At 47.1% G+C, this 27,500-nt stretch overlaps 1 protein-coding gene across 1 annotated transcript in view; it reads right to left on the bottom strand.

The window, feature by feature from the left end:
- The window catches only part of LOC311121749 (fibroblast growth factor receptor 3-like), a gene marked incomplete at its 5' end in the record, with an annotated part of 221,422 nt that overhangs the window by 68,274 nt on the left and 125,648 nt on the right, over positions 1–27,500 (bottom strand). The window contains one exon of the mRNA XM_084196201.1: positions 24,906–25,086. Coding sequence (XP_084052327.1) covers positions 24,906–25,086 — 181 coding nt within the window. The remainder of the gene's footprint in view (positions 1–24,905; positions 25,087–27,500) is intronic.

Below are 27,500 nucleotides of genomic sequence, written 5' to 3'. Positions count from 1 at the left end.
ACAGGGAAGGGGGAAGGAAGAGGGGGGAGGTAGACAGGGAAGGGGGAAGGAACAGGGGGGAGGTAGACAGGGAAGGGGGAAGGAAGAGGGGGAGGTAGACAGGGAAGGGGGAAGGAAGAGGGGGGAGGTAGACAGGGAAGGGGGAGGACGATGGGGGAGGTAGACAGGGAAGGGGGAAGGAAGAGGGGGGAGGTAGACAGGGAAGGGGGAGGACGATGGGGGAGGTAGACAGGGAAGGGGGAAGGAAGAGGGGGGAGGTAGACAGGGAAGGGGGAGGACGATGGGGGAGGTAGACAGGGAAGGGGGAAGGAACAGGGGGGAGGTAGACAGGGAAGGGGGAAGGAACAGGGGGGAGGTAGACAGGGAAGGGGGAAGGAAGAGGGGGGAGGTAGACAGGGAAGGGGGAAGGAAGAGGGGGGAGGTAGATAGGGAAGGGGGAAGGAACAGGGGGGAGGTAGACAGGGAAGGGGGAAGGAAGAGGGGGGAGGTAGACAGGGAAGGGGGAAGGAAGAGGGGGAGGTAGATAGGGAAGGGGGAAGGAAGAGGGGGGAGGTAGACAGGGAAGGGGGAAGGAAGAGGGGGGAGGTAGACAGGGAAGGGGGAAGGAAGAGGGGGAGGTAGATAGGGAAGGGGGAAGGAACAGGGGGGAGGTAGACAGGGAAGGGGGAAGGAAGAGGGGGGAGGTAGACAGGGAAGGGGGAAGGAAGATGGGGGAGGTAGACAGGGACGGGGGTGAGGCAGAGGGGGGAGGTAGACAGGGAAGGGGGTGAGGCATGGTTATGGGTGTTCAAAATAACACTGTGGCTGAAAAACAAAAAGAAGAAAGAGAGGGTTGGCAAACATGGACAAGAGAGAGACAAGAGAGAGACAAGAGAGAGACAAGAGAGAGACAGGAGAGAGACAAGAGAGAGACAGGAGAGAGACAAGAGAGAGAAGAGAGAGAGACAAGAGAGTGACAAGAGAGACAAAAGAGAGACAGGAGAGAGACAAGAGAGCGAAGAGAGAGAGACAAGAGAGAGACAAGAGAGAGACAGGAGAGAGACAGCAGAGAGACAAAAGAGAGACAAGAGAGAAACAAGAGAGAGAAGAGAGAGAGACAAGAGAGTGACAAGAGAGACAGGAGAGACAGGAGAGAGACACCAGAGAGACAAGACAGACAGGAGAGAGACAAGAAAGAGAGAGACAAGAGAGAGACAAGAGAGAGACAAGAGAGAGAAGAGAGAGAGACAAGAGAGTGACAAGAGAGAGACAGGAGAGACAACAGAGAGACAAGAGAGAGACAAGAGAGACAAAAGAGAGACAATAGAGAGAAGAGAGCGAGACAAGAGAGAGACAAGAGAGAGACAAGAGAGAGACAGGAGAGAGACACCAGAGAGACAAGAGAGAGACAAGAGAGAAACAAGAGAGAGAAGAGAGAGAGACAAGAGATGACAAGAGAGAGACAGAAGAGACAGGAGAGAGACACCAGAGAAACAAGAGAGTGACAAGAGAGAGACAGGAGAGACAGGAGAGAGACAACAGAGAGACACCAGAGAGACAAGAGAGTGACAAGAGAGAGACAGGAGAGACAGGAGAGAGACAACAGAGAGACACCAGAGAGAAGTGAGAGAGACAAGAGAGAGACAGGAGAGAGACAAGAGAGACAAGAGAGAGACAAGAGAGAGACAGGAGAGTGACAAGAGAGCAAAGAGAGAGAGACAAGAGAGAGACAAGAGAGAGACAGGAGAGAGACAGCAGAGAGACAAAAGAGAGACAAGAGTGAAACAAGAGAGAGAAGAGAGAGAGACAAGAGAGTGACAAGAGAGACAGGAGAGACAGGAGAGAGACACCAGAGAGACAAGACAGACAGTAGAGAGACAAGAGAGAGACAAGAGAGAGACAAGAGAGAGACAAGAGAGAGACAGGAGAGAGACAAGAGAGAGAAGAGAGAGAGACAAGAGAGTGACAAGAGAGAGACAGGAGAGACAACAGAGAGACAAGAGAGAGACAAGAGAGACACAAGAGAGAGACAAAAGAGAGAGAAGAGAGAGAGACAAGAGAGAGACAAGAGAGAGACAAGAGAGAGACAGGAGAGAGACACCAGAGAGACAAGAGAGAAACAAGAGAGAGAAGAGAGAGAGAGACAAGAGAGTGACAAGAGAGAGAGACAGAAGAGACAGGAGAGAGACACCAGAGAGACAAGAGAGTGACAAGAGAGAGACAGGAGAGACAGGAGAGAGACAACAGAGAGACACCAGAGAGACAAGAGAGTGACAAGAGAGAGACGGGAGAGACAGGAGAGAGACAACAGAGAGACAACAGAGAGACAAGAGAGAGAAAAGAGAGAGACAAGATAGAGACAAGAGAGAGACAAGAGAGAGACAAGAGAGAGACAGGAGAGAGACAAGAGAGAGAAGAGAGAGAGACAAGAGAGTGACAAGAGAGACAAGAGAGAGACACAAGGGGGAGACAAGAGAGAGACAAGAGAGAGACAAGAGAGAGACAGGGACAGGAGAGACAGAGACAAGAGAGAGACAAGAGAGACACAAGAGAGAGACAAGAGAGAGACAGGAGGGAGACAGAGACAGGAGAGAGATATGAGAGAGACAGGAGAGAGACAGAGTCAGGAGAGAGACAGGAGAGAGAGAAGAGAGACAGAGACAAGAGAGACAAGAGAGAGACACAAGGGGGAGACAAGAGAGAGACAAGAGAGAGACAAGAGAGAGACAGGGACAGGAGAGACAGAGACAAGAGAGAGACAAGAGAGACACAAGAGAGAGACAAGAGAGAGACAGGAGGGAGACAGAGACAGGAGAGAGATATGAGAGAGACAGGAGAGAGACAGAGTCAGGAGAGAGACAGGAGAGAGAGAAGAGAGACAGAGACATGAGTCTGGTATTTGAGTAGATTATAACTAGACAGAAACAGCCAGAGGGGGAATATAGAATAGAGAGAGAGAGAAATAAAGAGGGGTAATGTCCTGTTGTGACTGGTCTCCTGAAGGCAGAGATGACAGCTCAGTGGAAACATGATGATAATATATAACACACTACTCTGGGTAAAACCATTTAACCCCTACTCTGGGTAAAACAATGTAACCCCTACTCTGGGTAGAACCATTTAAACCCTACTCTGGGTAAAACCATTTAACCCCTACTCTGGGTTGAACCATTTAACCCCTACTCTGGGTAGAACCATTTAACCCCTACTCTGGGTAGAACCATTTAACCCCTACTCTGGGTAGAACCATTTAAACCCTACTCTGGGTAGAACCATTTAACCCCTACTCTGGGTAGAACCATTTAAACCCTACTCTGGGTAGAACCATTTAAACCCTACTCTGGGTAGAACCATTTAACCCCTACTCTGGGTAGAACCATTTAATCCCTACTCTGGGTAGAACTGTTTAAACCCTACTCTGGGTAGAACTGTTTAACCCCTACTCTGGATAGAACCATTTAAACCCTACTCTGGGTAGAACCATTTAAACCCTACTCTGGGTAGAACCATTTAAACCCTACTCTGGGTAGAACCATTTAAACCCTAATCTGGGTAGAACCATTTAACCCCTACTCTGGGTAGAACCATTTAAACCCTACTCTGGGTAGAACCATTTAAACCCTACTCTGGGTAGAACCATTTAACCCCTACTCTGGGTAGAACCATTTAAACCCTACTCTGGGTAGAACCATTTAAACCCTACTCTGGGTAGAACCATTTAAACCCTACTCTGGGTAGAACCATTTAACCCCTACTCTGGGTAGAACCATTTAAACCCTACTCTGGGTAGAACCATTTAAACCCTACTCTGGGTAGAACCATTTAACCCCTACTCTGGGTAGAACCATTTAATCCCTACTCTGGGTAGAACCATTTAAACCCTACTCTGGGTAGAACCATTTATACCCTACTCTGAGTAGAACCATTTAAACCCTACTCTGGGTAGAACCATTTAACCCCCTACTCTGGGTAGAACCATTGAACCCCTACTCTGGGTAGAACCATTTAAACCCTACTCTGAGTAGAACCATTTAAACCCTACTCTGGGTAGAACCATTTAACCCCCTACTCTGGGTAGAACCATTGAACCCCTACTCTGGGTAGAACCATTTAACCCCTACTCTGGGTAGAATCGTATAACATCTACTCTGGGTAGAACCATTTAAACCCTACTCTGGGTAGAACCGTTTAACCCCTACTCTGGGTAGAACCATTTAAACCCTACTCTGGGTAGAACCGTTTAACCCCTACTCTGGGTAGAACCATTTAAACCCTACTCTGGGTAGAACCATTTAACCCCTACTCTGGGTAGAACCATTTAACCCCTACTCTGGGTAGAACCATTTAAACCCTACTCTGGGTTGAACCATTTAACCCCTACTCTGGGTAGAACCATTTAAACCCTACGCTGGGTAGAACCATTTAAACCCTACTCTGGGTAGAACCATTTAACCCCTACTCTGGGTAGAACCATTTAAACCCTACTCTGGGTAGAACCATTTAAACCCTACTCTGGGTAGAACCATTTAACCCCTACTCTGGGTAGAACCATTTAAACCCTACTCTGGGTAGAACCATTTAACCCTACTCTGGGTAGAACAATTTAAACCCTACTCTGGATAGAACCATTTAAACCCTACTCTGGGTAGAACCATTTAACCCTACTCTGGGTTGAACCATTTAAACCCTACTCTGGGTAGAACCATTTAAACCCTACTCTGGGTAGAACCATTTAAACCCTACTCTGGGTAGAACCATTTAAACCCTACTCTGGGTAGAACCATTTAACCCTACTCTGGGTAGAACCATTTAACCCCTACTCTGGGTAGAACCGTTTAAACCCTACTCTGGGTAGAACCATTTAAACCCTACTCTGGGTAGAACCATTTAACCCCTACTCTGGGTAGAACCATTTAAACCCTACTCTGGGTAGAACCATTTAAACCCTACTCTGGGTAGAACCATTTAAACCCTACTCTGGGTAGAACCATTTAACCCCTACTCTGGGTAGAACCGTTTAACCCCTACTCTGGGTAGAACCATTTAAGCCCTACTCTGGGTAGAACCATTTAACCCTACTCTGGGTAGAACCATTTAAACCCTACTGTAGACTGGGTAACACTAGGGAGATAGATCACCTCGCCAGTCAGTCATTTATAGTTCTGTAATTGTGGAGAAGAATGCTCTGTCTCTCTTCCCACTCTCCATATCTCCCCCCCCCCCCCTCTCTCTCTCTCTCTCTCTCTCTCTCTCTCTCTCTCTCTCTCTCTCTCTCTCTCTCTCTCTCTCTCTCTCTCTCTCTCTCTCTCTTGCTCTCTCTCTCGCTCTCTCTCTCTCTCTTTCTCTTTCTCTTGGAGGCCGGGGTGGAAAATAATGCACCAGTGTAAATATTATGGAGAGTGTTTTTTCTCAGTTGCATGGTAACAGAGCCCAGGCACAGTACAGGCTGGCAAATGTTTTTTGTACCCTGCTCCTCCCCAGACCCCCTCTATCCCCCCTCTACCCCACCCTCTACCCCCCCCCCCCTCCCCAGACCCCCTCTACCCCACCTCCCCAGACCCCCTCTACCCCACCTCCCCACCCCACCTCCCCAGACCCCCTCTACCCCACCTCCCCACCCCACCTCCCCAGACCCCCTCTACCCCACCTCCCCACTCCACCTCCCCAGACCCCCTCTACCCCACCTCCCCAGACCCCCTCTACCCCCCCCTCTACCCCACCTCCCCAGACCCCCTCTACCCCACCCTCTACCCCACCCTCTACCCCCCCTCCCCAGACCCCCTCTACCCCACCTCCCCACCCCACCTCCCCAGACCCCCTCTACCCCACCTCCCCACCCCACCTCCCCAGACCCCCTCTACCCCACCTCCCCAGACCCCCTCTACCCCCCCTCTACCCCACCTCCCCAGACCCCCTCTACCCCACCCTCTACCCCACCTCCCCAGACCCCCTCTACCCCACCTCCCCAGACCCCCTCTACCCCACCCTCAACCCCCCCACCCCCCTCTCCAGACCCCATCTTTTGCCATAGCCCCCCCCCTCCACCCCTCCTGGCCCCCTACCCCCTCTCCTGCCCCTGTCCCCCTCCTCTCTGCCTCAGCCCCCTTCTTCTCTCAAACATCCTCCCCTCTTCCCCCTGCCTTGCCCCTGCCACACCGCCAGCCCTCCCCCTCCTCCCTCCTCCCCCATCCCAACAACCCCCCATATGTGTGTGAGGAGTCAAACTGCAGTCAATGGCTCCTCTTATGCGGTAGATAAGTGAAGCCCTGTACCGTGGTAATGCTGTGCGTATGTGTTTGTGTGTGTGTATGTGAAGTGGGTAAAAGTCTCAGAAGAACCTCTCTTTGTATACCTTACCACCGTGTATTAAATACATATGCATCGGGCTCTCTAAAACAGCCCTGACTAAAACAGCCCTGACTAAAACAGCCCTGACTAAAATAATAATAATATGCCATTTAGCAGACGCTTTTATCCAAAGCGACTTACAGTCATGCGTGCATACATTTTTGTGTATGGGTGGTCCCGGGGATCGAACCCACTGCTTTGGCGTTACAAGCGCCGTGCTGTACCAGCTGAGCTACAGAGGACCACAACAGCCCTGACTAAAACAGCCCTGACTAAAAGAGTCCTGACTAAAACAGCCCTGACTAAAACAGCCCTGACTAAAACAGTCCTGACCACAACAGCCCTGACTAAAACAGCCCTGACTAAAACAGTACTGACTAAAACAGCCCTGACTAAAACTGTCCTGACTAAAACAGCCCTGACTGAAACGGCCCTGACTAAAACAGCCCTGACTAAAACAGCCCTGACTAAAACAGCCCTGACTAAAACAGCCCTGACTAAAACCGTCCTGACTAAAACAGTCCTGACTAAAACAGCCCTGACTAAAACAGCCCTGACTAAAACAGCCCTGACTAAAACAGCCCTGACTAAAACAGCCCTGACTAAAGAGGCTATTGACTGAAAGTGTAGAAGTTCTGATTATACAAGGCAAAACAGATATATCAGTAACTAGAATGTCCTGAATGCTGTAAATTGCTATTTAGTTGTATTCTCTCTTCAGACTTCAGATCATATAAGTGGCTTGTGCAATGTGAGGATGCAACCTTTAGTGAACCAGGAGGCTGAGCGGTATTAATGTCCCCAACGTTATAATCCATTCAGCCAATCAACATCCAGATTCCACAGAGAATTAGCTGATTAAGCAGCTTCACTCTGAAGTCAGAGAGATTTAGAGTTTTACAGACCTGGCTGGAGTGGTAAGCATAGCATGGGAATGAGAAGTGTAGGTCTGGTCAGGACTACAGGAAACTCTGCTCTCTACCAGGAATATAGAAGTGTAGGTCTGGTCAGGACTACAGGAAACTCTGCTCTCTACCAGGAATATAGAAGTGTAGGTCTGGTCAGGACTACAGGATACTCTGCTCTCTACCAGGAATATAGAAGTGTAGGTCTGGTCAGGACTACAGGAAACTCTGCTCTCTACCAGGAATATAGAAGTGTAGGTCTGGTCAGGACTACAGGAAACTCTGCTCTCTACCAGGAATATAGAAGTGTAGGTCTATTCAGGACTACAGGAAACTCTGCTCTCTACCAGGAATATAGAAGTGTAGGTCTGGTCAGGACTACAGGAAACTCTGCTCTCTACCAGGAATATAGAAGTGTAGGTCTGGTCAGGACTACAGGAAACTCTGCTCTCTACCAGGAATATAGAAGTGTAGGTCTGGTCAGGACTACAGGAAACTCTGCTTTCTACCAGGAATATAGAAATGTAGGTCTGGTCAGGACTACAGGAAACTCTGCTCTCTACCAGGAATATAGAAGTGTAGGTCTGGTCATGACTACAGGAAACTCTTCTCTCTACCAGGAATATAGAAGTGTAGGTCTGGTCAGGACTACAGGAAACTCTGCTCTCTACCAGGAATATAGAAGTGTAGGTCTGGTCAGGACTACAGGAAACTCTGCTCTCTACCAGGAATATAGAAGTGTAGGTCTGGTCAGGACTACAGGAAACTCTGCTTTCTACCAGGAATATAGAAATGTAGGTCTGGTCAGGACTACAGGAAACTCTGCTCTCTACCAGGAATATAGAAGTGTAGGTCTGGTCAGGACTACAGGAAACTCTGCTCTCTACCAGGAATATAGAAGTGTAGGTCTGGTCAGGACTACAGGAAACTCTGCTCTCTACCAGGAATATAGAAGTGTAGGTCTGGTCAGGACTACAGGAAACTCTGCTCTCTACCAGGTACAGACTACAGGAAACTCTGCTCTCTACCAGGAATATAGAAGTGTAGGTCTGGTCAGGCTACAGGAAACTCTGCTCTCTACCAGGAATATAGAAGTGTAGGTCTGGTCAGGACTACAGGAAACTCTGCTCTCTACCAGGAATATAGAAGTGTAGGTCTGGTCAGGACTACCGGAAACTCTGCTTTCTACCAGGAACATAGAAGTTTAGGTCTGGTCAGGACTACAGGAAACTCTGCTCTTTACCAGGAATATAGAAGTTTAGGTCTGGTCATGATTACAGGAAACTCTGCTCTCTACCAGGAATATAGAAGTGTAGGTCTGGTCAGGACTACAGGAAAATCTGCTCTCTACCAGGTACAGACTACAGGAAACTCTGCTCTCTACCAGGAATATAGAAGTGTAGGTCTGGTCAGGACTACCGGAAACTCTGCTCTCTACCAGGAATATAGAAGTGTAGGTCTGGTCAGGACTACCGGAAACTCTGCTTTCTACCAGGAACATAGAAGTTTAGGTCTGGTCAGGACTACAGGAAACTCTGCTCTTTACCAGGAATATAGAAGTTTAGGTCTGGTCATGACTACAGGAAATTCTGCTCTCTACCAGGAATATAGAAGTTTAGGTCTGGTCAGGACTACAGGAAACTCTGCTCTCTACCAGGTACAGACTACAGGAAACTCTGCTCTCTACCAGGAATATAGAAGTGTAGGTCTGGTCAGGCTACAGGAAACTCTGCTCTCTACCAGGAATATAGAAGTGTAGGTCTGGTCAGGACTACAGGAAACTCTGCTCTCTACCAGGAATATAGAAGTGTAGGTCTGGTCAGGACTACCGGAAACTCTGCTCTCTACCAGGAATATAGAAGTGTAGGTCTGGTCAGGACTACAGGAAACTCTGCTCTCTACCAGGAACATAGAAGTTTAGGTCTGGTCAGGACTACAGGAAACTCTGCTCTTTACCAGGAATATAGAAGTTTAGGTCTGGTCATGACTACAGGAAACTCTGCTCTCTACCAGGAATATAGAAGTGTAGGTCTGGTCAGGACTACAGGAAAATCTGCTCTCTACCAGGTACAGACTACAGGAAACTCTGCTCTCTACCAGGAATATAGAAGTGTAGGTCTGGTCAGGACTACAGGAAACTCTGCTCTCTACCAGGAATATAGAAGTGTAGGTCTGGTCAGGACTACAGGAAACTCTGATCTCTACCAGGAATATAGAAGTGTAGGTCTGGTCAGGACTACAGGAAACTCTGTTCTCTACCAGGAATATAGAAGTGTAGGTCTGGTCAGGACTACATGAAACTCTGCTCTCTACCAGGAATATAGAAGTGTAGGTCTGGTCAGGACTACAGGAAACTCTGCTCTCTACCAGGAATATAGAAGTGTAGGTCTGGCCAGGACAACCGGAAACTCTGCTTTCTACCAGGAATATAGAAGTTTACTACAGGAAACTCTGCTTTTTACCAGGAATATAGAAGTTTAGGTCTGGTCAGGACTACCGGAAACTCTGCTTTCTACCAGGAATATAGAAGTTTAGGTCTGGTCAGGACTACAGGAAACTCTGCTCTTTACCAGGAAGATAGAAGTGTAGGTCTGGTCAGGACTACAGGAAACTCTGCTCTTTACCAGGAATATAGAAGTGTAGGTCTGGTCAGGACTACAGGAAACTCTGCTCTCTACCAGGAATATAGAAGTGTAGGTTTGGTCAGGACTACAGGAAACTCTGCTCTCTACCAGGAATATAGAAGTGTAGGTCTGGTCATGACTACAGGAAACTCTTCTCTCTACCAGGAATATAGAAGTGTAGGTCTGGTCAGGACTACAGGAAACTCTGCTCTCTACCAGGAATATAGAAGTGTAGGTCTGGTCAGGACTACAGGAAACTCTGCTTTATACCAGGAATATAGAAATGTAGGTCTGGTCAGGACTACAGGAAACTCTGCTCTCTACCAGGAATATAGAAGTGTAGGTCTGGTCATGACTACAGGAAACTCTTCTCTCTACCAGGAATATAGAAGTGTAGGTCTGGTCAGGACTACAGGAAACTCTGCTCTCTACCAGGAATATAGAAGTGTAGGTCTGGTCAGGACTACAGGAAACTCTGCTCTCTACCAGGAATATAGAAGTGTAGGTCTGGTCAGGACTACAGGAAACTCTGCTTTCTACCAGGAATATAGAAATGTAGGTCTGGTCAGGACTACAGGAAACTCTGCTCTCTACCAGGAATATAGAAGTGTAGGTCTGGTCAGGACTACAGGAAACTCTGCTCTCTACCAGGAATATAGAAGTGTAGGTCTGGTCAGGACTACAGGAAACTCTGCTCTCTACCAGGAATATAGAAGTGTAGGTCTGGTCAGGACTACAGGAAACTCTGCTCTCTACCAGGAATATAGAAGTGTAGGTCTGGTCAGGACTACAGGAAACTCTGCTCTCTACCAGGAATATAGAAGTGTAGGTCTGGTCAGGACTACAGGAAAATCTGCTCTCTACCAGGTACGAACTACAGGAAACTCTGCTCTCTACCAGGAATATAGAAGTGTAGGTCTGGTCAGGACTACAGGAAACTCTGCTCTCTACCAGGAATATAGAAATGTAGGTCTGGTCAGGACTACAGGAAACTCTGATCTCAACCAGGAATATAGAAGTGTAGGTCTGGTCAGGACTACAGGAAACTCTGTTCTCTACCAGGAATATAGAAGTGTAGGTCTGGTCAGGACTACAGGAAACTCTGCTCTCTACCAGGAATATAGAAGTGTAGGTCTGGTCAGGACTACAGGAAACTCTGCTCTCTACCAGGAATATAGAAGTGTAGGTCTGGCCAGGACTACCGGAAACTCTGCTTTCTACCAGGAATATAGAAGTTTACTACAGGAAACTCTGCTTTTTACCAGGAATATAGAAGTTTAGGTCTGGTCAGGACTACCGGAAACTCTGCTTTCTACCAGGAATATAGAAGTTTAGGTCTGGTCAGGACTATAGGAAACTCTGCTCTTTACCAGGAAGATAGAAGTGTAGGTCTGGTCAGGACTACAGGAAACTCTGCTCTTTACCAGGAATATAGAAGTGTAGGTCTGGTCAGGACTACAGGAAACTCTGCTCTCTACCAGGAATATAGAAGTGTAGGTCTGGTCAGGACTACAGGAAACTCTGCTCTCTACCAGGAATATAGAAGTGTAGGTTTGGTCAGGACTACAGGAAACTCTGCTCTCTACCAGGAATATAGAAGTGTAGGTCTGGTCATGACTACAGGAAACTCTTCTCTCTACCAGGAATATAGAAGTGTAGGTCTGGTCAGGACTACAGGAAACTCTGCTTTCTACCAGGAATATAGAAATGTAGGTCTGGTCAGGACTACAGGAAACTCTGCTCTCTACCAGGAATATAGAAGTGTAGGTCTGGTCAGGACTACAGGAAACTCTGCTCTCTACCAGGAATATAGAAGTGTAGGTCTGGTCAGGACTACAGGAAACTCTGCTCTCTACCAGGAATATAGAAGTGTAGGTCTGGTCAGGACTACAGGAAACTCTGCTCTCTACCAGGAATATAGAAGTGTAGGTCTGGTCAGGACTACAGGAAACTCTGCTCTCTACCAGGAATATAGAAGTGTAGGTCTGGTCAGGACTACAGGAAACTCTGCTCTCTACCAGGAATATAGAAGTTTAGGTCTGGTCAGGACTACAGGAAACTCTGCTCTCTACCAGGAATATAGAAGTGTAGGTCTGGTCATGACTACAGGAAACTCTGCTCTCGACCAGGAATATAGAAGTTTAGGTCTGGTCAGGACTACAGGAAACTCTGCTCTCTACCAGGAATATAGAAGTGTAGGTCTGGTCAGGACTACAGGAAACTCTGCTCTCTACCAGGAATATAGAAGTGTAGGTCTCGTCATGACTACAGGATACTCTGCTCTCTACCAGGAATATAGAAGTGTAGGTCTGGTCAGGACTACAGGAAACTCTGCTCTCTACCAGGAATATAGAAGTGTAGGTCTGGTCAGGACTACCGGAAACTCTGCTTTCTACCAGGAATATAGAAGTTTAGGTCTGGTCAGGACTACAGGAAACTCTGCTCTTTACCAGGAAGATAGAAGTGTAGGTCTGGTCAGGACTACAGGAAACTCTGCTCTTTACCAGGAATATAGAAGTGTAGGTCTGGTCAGGACTACAGGAAACTCTGCTCTCTACCAGGAATATAGAAGTGTAGGTCTGGTCAGGACTACAGGAAACTCTGCTCTCTACCAGGAATATAGAAGTGTAGGTTTGGTCAGGACTACAGGAAACTCTGCTCTCTACCAGGAATATAGAAGTGTAGATCTGGTCATGACTACAGGAAACTCTGCTCTCTACCAGGAATATAGAAGTGTAGGTCTGGTCAGGACTACAGGAAACTCTGCTCTCTACCAGGAATATAGAAGTTTAGGTCTGGTCAGGACTACAGGATTCTCTGCTCTCTACCAGGAATATAGAAGTTTAGGTCTGGTCAGGACTACAGGAAACTCTGCTCTCTACCAGGAATATAGAAGTGTAGGTCTGGTCAGGACTACAGGAAACTCTGCTCTCTACCAGGAATATAGAAGTTTAGGTCTGGTCATGACTACAGGATACTCTGCTCTCTACCAGGAATATAGAAGTTTAGGTCTGGTCAGGACTACAGGAAACTCTGCTCTCTACCAGGAATATAGAAGTGTAGGTCTGGTCAGGACTACAGGAAACTCTGCTCTCTACCAGGAATATAGAATTGTAGGTCTGGTCAGGACTACAGGAAACTCTGCTCTCTACCTGGAATATAGAAGTGTAGATCTGGTCAGGACTACAGGAAACTCTGCTCTCTACCAGGAATATAGAAGTGTAGGTCTGGTCAGGACTACAGGAAACTCTGCTCTCTACCAGGAATATAGAAGTGTAGGTCTGGTCAGGACTACATGAAACTCTGCTCTCTACCAGGAATATAGAAGTGTAGGTCTGGTCAGGACTACAGGAAACTCTGCTCTCTACCAGGAATATAGAAGTGTAGGTCTGGTCAGGACTACAGGAAACTCTGCTCTCTACCAGGAATATAGAAGTGTAGGTCTGGTCAGGACTACAGGAAACTCTGCTCTCTACCAGGAATATAGAAGTGTAGGTCTGGTCAGGACTACAGGAAACTCTGCTCTCTACCAGGAATATAGAAGTGTAGGTCTGGTCAGGACTACAGGAAACTCTGCTCTCTACCAGGAATATAGAAGTGTAGGTCTGGTCAGGACTACAGGAAACTCTGCTCTCTACCAGGAATATAGAAGTGTAGGTCTGGTCAGGACTACAGGAAACTCTGCTCTCTACCAGGAATATAGAAGTGTAGGTCTGGTCAGGACTACAGGAAACTCTGCTCTCTACCAGGAATATAGAAGTGTAGGTCTGGTCAGGACTACAGGAAACTCTGCTCTCTACCAGGAATATAGAAGTGTAGGTCTGGTCAGGACTACAGGAAACTCTGCTCTCTACCAGGAATATAGAAGTGTAGGTCTGGTCAGGACTACAGGAAACTCTGCTCTCTACCAGGAATATAGAAGTGTAGGTCTGGTCAGGACTACAGGAAACTCTGCTTTCTACCAGGAACATAGAAGTTTAGGTCTGGTCAGGACTACCGGAAACTCTGCTCTCTACCAGGAATATAGAAGTGTAGGTCTGGTCAGGACTACAGGAAACTCTGCTCTCTACCAGGAATATAGAAGTGTAGGTTTGGTCATGACTACAGGAAACTCTGCTCTCTACCAGGAATATAGAAGTGTAAGTCTGGTCAGGACTACAGGAAACTCTGCTCTCTACCAGGAATATAGAAGTGTAGGTCTGGTCAGGACTACAGGAAACTCTGCTCTCTACCAGGAATATAGAAGTGTAGGTCTATTCCGGACTACAGGAAACTCTGCTCTCTACCAGGAATATAGAAGTGTAGGTCTGGTCAGGACTACAGGAAACTCTGCTCTCTACCAGGAATATAGAAGTGTAGGTCTGGTCAGGACTACAGGAAACTCTGCTCTCTACCAGGAATATAGAAGTTTAGGTCTGGTCAGGACTACAGGAAACTCTGCTCTCTACCAGGAATATAGAAGTGTAGGTCTGGTCAGGACTACAGGAAACTCTGCTCTCTACCAGGAATATAGAAGTGTAGGTCTGGTCAGGACTACAGGAAACTCTGCTCTCTACCAGGAATATAGAAGTGTAGGTCTGGTCAGGACTACAGGAAACTCTGCTCTCTACCAGGAATAGAGAAGTGTAGGTTTGGTCATGACTACAGGAAACTCTGCTCTCTACCAGGAATATAGAAGTGTAGGTCTGGTCAGGACTACAGGAAACTCTGCTCTCTACCAGGAATATAGAAGTGTAGGTCTGGTCAGGACTACAGGAAACTCTGCTCTCTACCAGGAATATAGAAGTGTAGGTCTATTCAGGACTACAGGAAACTCTGCTCTCTACCAGGAATATAGAAGTGTAGGTCTGGTCAGGACTACAGGAAACTCTGCTCTCTACCAGGAATATAGAAGTGTAGGTCTGGTCAGGACTACAGGAAACTCTGCTCTCTACCAGGAATATAGAAGTTTAGGTCTGGTCAGGACTACAGGAAACTCTGCTCTCTACCAGGAATATAGAAGTGTAGGTCTGGTCAGGACTACAGGAAACTCTGCTCTCTACCAGGAATATAGAAGTGTAGGTCTGGTCAGGACTACAGGAAACTCTGCTCTCTACCAGGAATATAGAAGTGTAGGTCTGGTCAGGACTACAGGAAACTCTGCTCTCTACCAGGAATATAGAAGTGTAGGTCTGGTCAGGACTACATGAAACTCTGCTCTCTACCAGGAATATAGAAGTGTAGGTCTGGTCAGGACTACAGGATACTCTGCTCTCTACCAGGAATATAGAAGTGTAGGTCTGGTCAGGACTACAGGAAACTCTGCTTTCTACCAGGAATATAGAAGTGTAGGTCTGGTCAGGACTACAGGATACTCTGCTCTCTACCAGGAATATAGAAGTGTAGGTCTGGTCAGGCTACAGGAAACTCTGCTCTCTACCAGGAATATAGAAGTGTAGGTCTGGTCAGGACTACAGGATACTCTGCTCTCTACCAGGAATATATAAGTTTAGGTCTGGTCAGTACTAGGGCTGTTACGGTGACCGTATTACCGCCACACCGGCGGTCATTAATCATGATGGGAGTCAAATTCCACTTGACCGTTTAGTCACGGTAATTAGGCTTCTTCAAGCTCTGATGCTGCTGATGGTCATTAGTATCCTACCAAACTTGCTAACTGCCTGGTACTCAGCATTCTATTGTCCCTCTAATCACTCTGACATGAATGCAATAGTAATCAAAAACGTAATCAAACACTTCATGAGAGCCTATGAGCTCATGTTGCACAACAATTCTATAAATCAAATCACATTTTATTGGTCACATACACATATTTAGCATATGTTATTGCGGGTGTAGTGAAATGCTTGTGTTCCCAGCTCCAACAGTGCAGTAGTATCTAACAATTCACAACAATACACACAAATCTAAAAGTCAAAGAATGGAATTAAGAAATATATAAATATTGGGACGAGCAATGTCGGAGTGGCATTGACTAAAATACAGTAGAAAATAATGCAGTATATACAGTGGGGAGAACAAGTATTTGATACACTGCCGATTTTGCAGGTTTTCCTACTTACAAACCATGTAGAGGTCTGTAATTTTTATCATAGGTACACTTCAACTGTGAGAGACGGAATCTAAAACAAAAATCCAGAAAATCACATTGTATGATTTTTAAGTAATTAATTTGCATTTTATTGCATGACATAAGCATTTGATCACCTACCAACCAGTAAGAATTCCGGCTCTCACAGACCTGTTCATTTTTCTTTAAGAAGCCCTCCTGTTCTCCACTCATTACCTGTATTAACTGCACCTATTTGAACTCGTTACCTGTATAAAAGACACCTGTCCACACACTCAATCAAACAGACTCCAACCTCTCCACAATGGCCAAGACCAGAGAGCTGTGTAAGGACATCAGGGATAAAATTGTAGACCTGCACAAGGCTGGGATGGGCTACAGGACAATAGGCAAGCAGCTTGGTGAGAAGGCAACAACTGTTGGCGCAATTATTAGAAAATTGAAGAAGTTAAAGATGACGGTGAATCACCCTCGGTCTGGGGCTCCATGCAAGATCTCACCTCGTGGGGCATCAATGATCATGAGGAAGGTGAGGGATCAGCCCAGAACTACACGGCAGGACCTGGTCAATGACCTGAAGAGAGCTGGGACCACAGTCTCAAAGAAAACCATTAGTAACACTCTACGCCGTCATGGATTAAAATCCTGCAGCGCACGCAAGGTCCCCCTGCTCAAGCCAGCGCATGTCCAGGCCCGTCTGAAGTTTGCCAATGACCATCTGGATGATCCAGAGGAGGAATGGGAGAAGGTCATGTGGTCTGATGAGACAAAAATAGCGCTTTATGGTCTAAACTCCACTCGCCGTGTTTGGAGGAAGAAGAAGGATGAGTACAACCCCAAGAACACCATCCCAACCGTGAAGCATGGAGGTGGAAACATCATTCTTTGGGGATGCTTTTCTGCAAAGGGGACAGGACGACTGCACCGTAATGAGGGGAGGATGGATGGGGCCATATATCGCGAGCTCTTGGCCAACAACCTCCTTCCCTCAGTAAGAGCATTGAAGATGGGTCGTGGCTGGGTCTTCCAGCATGACAATGACCCGAAACACACAGCCAGGGCAACTAAGGAGTGGCTCCATAAGAAGCATCTCAAGGTCCTGGAGTGGCCTAGCCAGTCTCCAGACCTGAACCCAATAGAAAATCTTTGGAGGGAGCTGAAAGTCCATATTGCCCAGCGACAGCCCCGAAACCTGAAGGATCTTGAGAAGGTCTGTATGGAGGAGTGGGCCAAAATCCCTGCTGCAGTGTGTGCAAACCTGGTCAAGACCTACAGGAAACATATGATCTCTGTAATTGCAAACAAAGGTTTCTGTACCAAATATTAAGTTCTGCTTTTCTGATGTATCAAATACTTATGTCATGCAATAAAATGCAAATGAATTACTTAAAAATCATACAATGTAATTTTCTGGATTTTTGTTTTAGATTCCGTCTCTCACAGTTGAAGTGTACCTATGATCAGAATTACAGACGTCTACATGCTTTGTAAGTAGGAAAACCTGCAAAATCGGCAGCGTATCAAATACTTGTTCTCCCCACTGTACATATGAAATGAGTAAAGCAGTATGTAAACATTATTAAAGTGACTAGTGTTCCATTATTAAAGTGGCCAGTGATTCCATGTCTATGTACATGGGGCAGCAGCCTCTACGGTGCAGGGTTGAGTAACCGGGTGGAAGCTGGCTAGTGATGGCTATTTAACAGTCTGTTGGCCTTGAGATAGAAGCTGTTTTTCAGTCTCTTGGTCCCAGCTTTGATGCACCTGTACTGACATTGCCTTCTGGATGGTAGTGGGGCAGTTGCCGTACCAGGCGGTGATAGAGCTCAACAGGATGCTCTCAATTGTGCATCTGTAAAAGTTTGTGAGGGTCTTAGGGGCCAAGGCGAATTTCTTCAGCCTCCTGAGATTGAAGAGGAGCTGTTGCGCTGTCTGCGTGGGTGGAACATTTCAGATGGTCAGTGATGTGTACGCCGAGGAACTTGAAGCTTTTCGCCTTCTCCACTGCGGTCCCATCGATGTGGATAGGGGCATGTTCCCTCTGCTGTTTCCTGAAGTCCACGATCAGCTCCTTCGTTTTGTTGACGTTGAGTGAGAGGTTATTTTCCTGGCACCACTCCGCCAGGGCCCTCACCTCCTCCCTGTAGGCGGTCTCGTCATTGTTGGTAATCAAGCCTACTACTTTTGTGTCGTCTGCAAACCTGATGATTGAGTTGAAGGTGTTCGTGGCCACACAGTCATGGGTGAACAGGGAGTACAGGAGGGGGCTGAGCATGCACCGTTGTGGAGGTGTTGTTTCCTACCTTCACCACCTGGGAGCGGCCTGTCAGGAAGTCCAGGACCCAGTTGCACAGGGCAGGGTTCAGACCCAGGGCCTCAAGCTTAATGATGAGCTTGGAGGGTACTATGGTTTTGAAGGCTGAGCTATTGTCAATGAACAGCATTCTGACGTAGGTATTCCCCTTGTCCAGATGGGATAGGGCAGTGTGCAGTGCGATGGCGATTGCATCGTCTGTGGATCTATTGGAGCTGTATGAAAATTGAAGTGGGTCTAGGGTGTCAGGTAAGGTAGAGGTGATATGATCCTTAACTAGCCTCTCAAAGCACTTCATGATGACAAAGGTGAGTGCTACGGGGCGATAGTCATTTAGTTCAGTTACCTTTGATGGTGGCCATCTTGAAGCAAGTGGGGAAACAGCAGACTGGGAAACAGCAGACTGGGATAGGGAGAGATTGGATATGTCCGTAAACACTCCATCCAGCTGGTCTGCGCATGCTCTGAGGACGCGGCTAGGGATGCCGTTTGGGCTGGCAGCCTTGAGAGGGTTAACACGCTTAAATGTCTTACTCACGTTGGCCACGGAGAACGAGAGCCCACAGTCCTTGGGAGCGGGCCGCGTCGGTGGCACTGTGTTATCCTCAAAGCGGGCGAAGAAGGTGTTTAGCTTGTCCGGGAGCAAGACGTCGGAATCCACGACGTGGCTGGTTTTCCCTTTGTAGTCCGTGATTGTCTGTAGACCCTGCCACATACGTCTCGTGTCTGAGCCGTTAATTTGTGACTCCACTTTGTCTCTGTACTGACGTTTTGCCTGTTTGTCTTAAGGAGGGAATAACTACACTGTCTGTATTTGACCATATTCCCAGTCACCTTGCCATGGTTAAATGCGGTGGTTCACGCTTTCAGTTTTGTGTGAATGCTGCCGTCTATCCACGGTTTCTGGTTAGGGTAGGTTTTAATAGTCACCGTGGGAACAACATCCCCTATACACTTCCTGATGAACTCAGTCACCGTGTCCGTGTATACGTCAATGTTATTCTCAGAGGCTCCCAGAACATATCCCAGTCCGTGTGATCCAAACAATCTTGAAGCATGGATTCCGATTGGTCAGACCAGCTTTGAATAGACCTTAGCACGGGTACTTCCTGTTTGACTTTTTGCCTATAGTAAGGGAGGAGCAAAATGGAGTCGTGATCTGATCTGATTTGCCGAAGAGAGGGCGGGGGAGGGCCTTGTAGCCATCCCGGAAGGGGAAGTAACTGTTGTCACCTTCTCACCAAGCAGCTTGGCGATGGTCTTGTAGCACATTCCAGCCTTCTGTAGGTCTACAATCTTGTTCCTGACATCCTTGGAGAGCTCTTTGGTCTTGGCCATGGTGGAGAGTTTGGAATCTGATTGATTGATTGCTTCTGTGGACAGGTGTCTTTTATACAGGTAACAAGCTGAGATTAGGAGCACTCCCTTTAAGAGTGTGCTCCTAATCTCAGCTCGTTACTTGTATAAAATACTCCTGGGAGCCAGAAATCTTTCTGATTGAGAGGGGGTCAAATACTGATTTTCCCTCATTAAAATGCAAATAAATTTATAACATTTTTGACATGCGTTTTTCTGGATTTTTTTGTTGTTATTCTGTCTCTCACTGTTCAAATAAACCTACCATTAAAATTATAGACGGATCATTTCTTTGTCAGTGGGCAAACGTACAAAATCAGCAGGGGATCAAATACTTTTTTCCCTCACTGTATATATGGGGGATTGGAAATGATGCAGACAATTACATTGATGGAAGCCACAATCTATCTGCAATATTAAAGCTGATCTACCCCCTAAAAAATAAAAAACTACCAGTGACTATTTACATTTGAGTGATTATTTAAGCAATAAGGCACGAGGGGGAGTGGTGTATGACCAATATACCACGGCTAACGGATGTTCTTTCGCACGACGCAACGCGAGGTGCCTTATTGCTATTATAAACTGGTTACCAATGTAAAAATACATGTTTTGTCATACCCATGGTATACGGTCTGATACACAACGCCTATCTGCCAATCAGCATTCAGGGCTCGAACCACCCAGTATATAATAAGATATCTACCAGTGACTTTTTAGTTATTATTAACACATCTACCAGTGACTATTTAGTGATTACGATATCTACCATTGACTATAATGATATATATCTCCCGAGTGGCGCAGTGGTCTAAGGCACTGCATCGCAGTGCTAGCTGTGCCACTAGAGATCCTGGTTTGAATCCAGGCTCTGTCGTAGCCGGCCGCGACCTGGAGACCCGTGGGGCGGCGCACAATTCGTCCAGGGTAGGGGAGGGAATGGCCGGCAGGGATGTAGCTCAGTTGGTAGAGCATGGCGTTTGCAATGCCAGGGTTGTGGGTTTGATTCCCACGGGGGGCCAGTATGAAAAATTAAAAAATAAAATAATGTATGCACTCACTAACTGTAAGTCGCTCTGGATAAGAGTGTCTGCTAAATGACTAAAATGTATTAAGTGATTATTAAGATATGTACCATTGATTATTAAGATAATGAACCTCTTCCATGTGTTCCCTCTGTTAGCCTGACCTCTATTCCCCCCAGCCCAGAGCTGCTACACGTCAGCTGCCCTCTCTCTGCCCCCTCTCTGCCCCCTCTCTGCCCCCTCTCTGCCCCCTCCACCTGACATCTGCCTGTGATGAGTTCATCTGCCAGTGGCTGGGTGAGGATGGGGCAGTGACAACCTGACAATGGCCTTCTAAATCTATTGAGCCACCAGAAGGGGATGGAGACATGGGTTGTAGTGTATTTGAGGTTTAAAAAGGCTTCTAAAGTTAGTAATTTCCACTTTAAAATGTCATACTTGATTTTCCCTAACAAAAAATGTATCAACTCCTACAAACATTTTCCCTTGATTATAATCCACATAATTCACATTTACTGTTTCTGCAGGATTATTTTCCTCACTCTCCTTCTTGGTAAAATATAAATATTTGCTAATTTATTAAAAATCAAAAACCGAAATATAACATTTACATAAGTATTCAGACCATTCACTCAGTACTTTGTTGAAGCACCTTTGGCAGCGATTACAGTCTTGCGTCTTCTTGGGTATGACGCTACAAGCTTGGCACACCTGTATTTGGGGAGTTTCTCCCATTCTTCTCTGCAGATCCTCTCAAGCTCTGTCAGGTTGGATAGGGAGCGTCACTGCACAGCTATTTTCAGGTATCTCCAGAGATGTCCGATCGGGTTCAAGTCCGGGCTCTGGCTGGGCCACTCAAAGACATTCAGAGACTTGTCTTGAAGCCACTCCTGCGTTGTCTTGGCTGTGTGCTTAGGGTCGTTGTCCTGTTGGAAGGTGAACCTTCACCCCATTCTGAGGTCCTGAGCGCTCTGGAGCAGGTTTTCATCAAGGATCTCTCTGTACTTTGCTCCGTTAATCTTTCCCTCTATCCTGACTAGTCTCCCAGTCCCTGGCGCTGAAAAACATCCCCACAGCATGATGCTGCCACCACCATGCTTCACCGTAGGGATGGTGCCAGGTTTCCTCCAGACGTGACGCTTGGCATTCAGGCCAAAGTGTTCAATCTTGTTTTCTTCAGACCAGAGAATCTTGTTTCTCATGGTCTGAGAGTCTTTAGGTGCCTTTTTGCAAACTCCAAGCAGGCTGTCATGTGCCTTTTCCTGAGGAGTGGCTTCCGTCTGGCCACTCTACCATAAAGGCCTGATTGGTGGAGTGCTGCAGAGATGGTTGTCCTTCTGGAAGGTTCTCCCATCTCCACAGAGGAACTCTGGAGCTCTGTCAGAGTGACTATCGGGTTCTTGGTTCTTTGGCCGGGCAGCCAGCTCTAGGAAGAGTCTTGGTGGTTCCAAACTTCATCCATTTAACAATGATGGAGGCCACTGTGTTCTTGGGGACCTTCAATGCTGCAGACATTTTTTGGTACCCTTCCCTAGATCTGTGCCTCGACACAATCCTGTCTCGGAGCTCTAAGGACAATTCCTTCGACCTCATGGCTTGGTTTTTGCTCTGACATGCACTTTCAACTGTGGGACCTTATATAGACAGGTGTGTGTCTTTCCAAATCATGCCCAATCAATTGAATTTACCACAGGTGGATTCCAAGTTCAAGAAACATCTCATGGATGATTTAATGGAAACAGGATGCACCTGAGCTCAATTTAGAGTCTCATAGCAAAGGGTCTGAATACTTATGTAAATAAGGTATTTCAGTTTTTTCTAAAAACCAGTTTTCGCTTTGTCATTATGGGGTATTGTGTGTAGATTGATGAGGATTTTTATTTATTTAATCCATTTTAGAATAAGGCTGTAACGTAACAAAATGTGGAAAAAGTGAAGGGGTCTGAATACTTTCCGAATGCACTGTATATCCCATGTCCCCCTGTAGCTAGCTGTATATCCCATGTCCCACTGTAGCTAGCTGTATATCCCATGTCCCCCTGTAGCTAGCTGTATATCCAATGTCCCCCTGTAGCTAGCTGTATATCCCATGTCCCCCTGTAGCTAGCTGTATATCCCATGTCCCCCTGTAGCTAGCTGTATATCCCATGTCCCCCTGTAGCTAGCTGTATATCCCATGTCCCCCTGTAGCTAGCTGTATATCCCATGTCCCACTGTAGCTAGCTGTATATCCCATGTCCCCCTGTAGCTAGCTGTATATCCCATGTCCCCCTGTAGCTAGCTGTATATCCCATGTCCCACTGTAGCTAGCTGTATATCCCATGTCCCCCTGTAGCTAGCTGTATATCCCATGTCCCCCTGTAGCTAGCTGTATATCCCATGTCCCCCTGTAGCTAGCTGTATATCCCATGTCCCCCTGTAGCTAGCTGTATATCCCATGTCCCCCTGTAGCTAGCTGTATATCCCATGTCCCACTGTAGCTAGCTGTATATCCCATGTCCCCCTGTAGCTAGCTGTATATCCCATGTCCCCCTGTAGCTAGCTGTATATCCCATGTCCCACTGTAGCTAGCTGTATATCCCATGTCCCACTGTAGCTAGCTGTATATCCCATGTCCCCCTGTAGCTAGCTGTATATCCCATGTCCCCCTGTAGCTAGCTGTATATCCCATGTCCCCCTGTAGCTAGCTGTATATCCCATGTCCCCCTGTAGCTAGCTGTATATCCCATGTCCCCCTGTAGCTAGCTGTATATCCCATGTCCCCCTGTAGCTAGCTGTATATCCCATGTCCCCCTGTAGCTAGCTGTATATCCCATGTCCCCCTGTAGCTAGCTGTATATCCCATGTCCCCCTGTAGCTAGCTGTATATCCCATGTCCCCCTGTAGCTGGCTGTATATCCCATGTCCCCCTGTAGCTAGCTGTATATCCCATGTCCCCCTGTAGCTGGCTGTATATCCCATGTCCCCCTGTAGCTAGCTGTATATCCCATGTCCCCCTGTAGCTAGCTGTATATCCCATGTCCCACTGTAGCTAGCTGTATATCCCATGTCCCCCTGTAGCTAGCTGTATATCCCATGTCCCCCTGTAGCTGGCTGTATATCCCATGTCCCCCTGTAGCTAGCTGTATATCCCATGTCCCCCTGTAGCTAGCTGTATATCCCATGTCCCACTGTAGCTAGCTGTATATCCCATGTCCCCCTGTAGCTAGCTGTATATCCCATGTCCCCCTGTAGCTAGCTGTATATCCCATGTCCCCCTGTAGCTAGCTGTATATCCCATGTCCCACTGTAGCTAGCTGTATATCCCATGTCCCACTGTAGCTAGCTGTATATCCCATGTCCCCCTGTTGCTAGCTGTATATCCCATGTCCCCCTGTAGCTAGCTGTATATCCCATGTCCCCCTGTAGCTAGCTGTATATCCCATGTCCCACTGTAGCTAGCTGTATATCCCATCCCTATTCCTTATATAGTCCACACTTTTGGTCTATTCTCTGGTCTAAAGTAGTGCACTATATAGGGAATAGGGTGCCATTCTCTGGTCTAAAGTAGTGCACTATATAGGGAATAGGGTGCCATTCTCTGGTCTAAAGTAGTGCACTATATAGGGAATAGGGTGCCATTCTCTGGTCTAAAGTAGTGCACTATATAGGGAATAGGGTGTCATTCTCTGGTCTAAAGTAGTGCACTATATAGGGAATAGGGTGCCATTCTCTGGTCTAAAGTAGTGCACTATATAGGGAATAGGGTGCCATTCTCTGGTCTAAAGTAGTGCACTATATAGGGAATAGGGTGTCATTCTCTGGTCTAAAGTAGTGCACTATATAGGGAATAGGGTGCCATTCTCTGGTCTAAAGTAGTGCACTATATAGGGAATAGGGTGCCATTCTCTGGTCTAAAGTAGTGCACTATATAGGGAATAGGGTGCCATTCTCTGGTCTAAAGTAGTGCACTATATAGGGAATAGGGTGCCATTCTCTGGTCTAAAGTAGTGCACTATATAGGGAATAGGGTGCCATTCTCTGGTCTAAAGTAGTGCACTATATAGGGAATAGGGTGCCATTCTCTGGTCTAAAGTAGTGCACTATATAGGGAATAGGGTGCCATTCTCTGGTCTATAGTAGTGCACTATATAGGGAATAGGGTGCCATTCTCTGGTCTAAAGTAGTGCACTATATAGGGAATATGGTGCTATTTGGGACGTTTCCTTGGTTAGAACTCTGTATAGTGTATACCTCTGTTGACTAACTTCTGACTACTAATGTCTGATTGGCTGTCTGACTCACCTTGATCCCGCCCATCCTCTGCTCACCCTTAAACTCCTTCCCATTCTTCAGCCAATGGATGGAGGGTGTGGGGTTTCCGGCGGCAGCGCAGCGGAACTTGACGGTATTGGCTGCTGGGATAGCAAGGAGCTTCTTCTCCATGCGGTCCGGTCTGGTCCAGTACGGGCCTTCTGATTGGACAGGAGAGAGAGGAGAGCATGTTAGTCATAGTGGACTGTTTGTTGGTCCTTTGAAGGTATCAGAGTTACTTCCTGATTAATAGCACTATGAATAGCCATTATGAATTTAGTTTCACACATAAACTAGATACACTATATATACAAAAGTATGTGGACACCCCTTCAAATTAGTGGATTCTGCTATTTCAGCCACACCCGTTGCTGACAGGTGTATAAAATTGAGCAGCCATGCAATCTCCATAGACAACCATTGGCAGTCGAATGGCCTGACTGAAGAGCTCAGTGACTTTCAACGTGGCACCCTCATAGGATGCCACCTTTCCAACAAGTCAGTTTGTCAAATTTCTGCCCTGCTAGAGCTGCCCCGGTCAACTGCCACGGTCAACTGCCCCGGTCAACTGTAAGGGCTGTTATTGTGCAACAACGGCTCAGCCGCGAAGTGGTAGGCCACACAAGCTCACAGAACGGGACCGCCGAGTGCTGAAGTGGTAGGCCACACAAGCTCACAGAACTGGACCGCCGAGTGCTGAAGTGGTAGGCCACACAAGCTCACAGAACGGGACCGCCGAGTGTTGAAGTGGTAGGCCACACAAGCTCACAGAACGGGACCGCCGAGTGCTGAAGTGGTAGGCCACACAAGCTCACAGAACGGGACCGCCAAGTGCTGAAGTGGTAGGCCACACAAGCTCACAGAACTGGACCGCCGAGTGCTGAAGTGGTAGGCCACACAAGCTCACAGAACGGGACCGCCGAGTGCTGAAGTGGTAGGCCACACAAGCTCACAGAACTGGACCGCCGAGTGCTGAAGTGGTAGGCCACACAAGCTCACAGAACGGGACCGCCGAGTGCTGAAGTGCGTAGCGCGTAAAAATCGAATGCCCTCGGTTGCAACACTCATTACAGAGTTCCAAACTGCCTCTGGAAGCAACGTCAGCACAAGAACTGTTCGTTGGGAGCTTCATGAAATGGGTTTCCATGGCCGAGCAACTGCACACAAGCCTAAGATCACTTGGCTCGCCGCCATTGGATGCAGTGGATATGTGTTCTCTGGAGTGATGAATCACGCTTCAGCATCTCAAATCAAATCAAATCACATTTTGTGCCGAATACAACAGGTGTAGACCTTACTGTGAAATTCTTACTTACAAGCCCTTAACCAACAATGCAGTTCAAGAAATAGAGTTAAGAAAATATTCACTAAATAAACTGAAGTAAAAAATTAAATAAAAAGTAACACAAAATGACAACAATAACGAGGCTATATACAGGGGGAACCGGTACCAAGTCAATGTGCGGGGGTACAGGTTAGTTGAGGTAAAGTGACTATGCACAGATAATAAACAGTGAGTAGCAGCAGTGTAAAAACAAGGGGGGGGGTCAATGTAGCACAGTTGGATAGGAGCCCGTAAAATGTCAGCCATTCCCTCCAGCGCCATTATTCATCTGGCAGTCCAACAGATGAATCTGGGTTTGGCGGATGCCAGGAGAACGCTACCTGCCCCATTGCATAGTGCCAACTGTAAAGTTTGGTGGAGGAGGAATAATGGTCTGGGGCTGTTTTTCATGGTTCAGGCTCCTTAGTTCCAGTGAAGGGAAATCTTAACGCTACAGCATACAATGACGTTCTAGACGATTCTGTGCTTCCAACTTTATGGCAACAGCTGTTTCAGCATGACAATGCCACCGTGCTGAATGGAAGCAAGTCCCCGAAGCAATGTTCCAACATCTAGTGGAAAGCCTTCCCATAAGAGTGGAGGCTGTTATAGCAGCAAAGGGGGGACCAGTGTATGTTTCCCATGCCAATAAAGCCATTTGAATTTAATTGAGTAGAGAAATAGAGTAGAGAAAAGAGTAGAGAAGAGAGAGTGAGACGGAGAGAGAGAGAGAGGGGAGACAGAAGGGGTAAAGAAGCAGTGAGAAAGAAAGAAGAGGACTGGTGAGATTTCCTTAAGTGGCAGTGCGTGTGTCAGCTGGGTTCTCTTCACTAGCCGTGAGTCCCTCTCTGAACAACAGAGGAGTATTAATAATATATTGCCAGCCTCACATGCTCTAAAGGGTTTACTAATGTTCTCCCTCTCTCTCTCTCTCTCTCTCTCTCTCTCTCTCTCTCTCTCTCTCTCTCTCTCTCTCTCTCTCTCTCTCTCTCTCTCTCTCTTTCTTTTCTTTCTTTCTTTCTCTCTCTCTCTCTCTCTCTCTCTCTCTCTCCTCTCTCTCTCTCTCTCTCTTCTCTCTCTCTCTCTCTCTCTCTCTCTCTCTCTCTCTCTCTCCTCTCTCTCTGTCTCTCTCTCTCTCTCTTCTTCTTTCTCTCTCTTCTCTCTCTCTCTCTCTCTCTCTCTCTCTCTCTCTCTCTCTCTCTCTCTCTCTCTCTCTCTCTATCCTCTCTCAGTCTCTTTGTCCTCTTCTCTCTCTCTCTCTC

This window comes from Coregonus lavaretus (assembly GCF_964263955.1).
Source record: "Coregonus lavaretus genome assembly, contig: HAP1_SCAFFOLD_308, whole genome shotgun sequence".
Classification (NCBI taxonomy): Eukaryota; Metazoa; Chordata; class Actinopteri; order Salmoniformes; family Salmonidae; genus Coregonus; species Coregonus lavaretus.
Note: the sequence above shows the minus strand (reverse complement) of the source record. Positions and strands in the feature narration are given on the sequence as shown.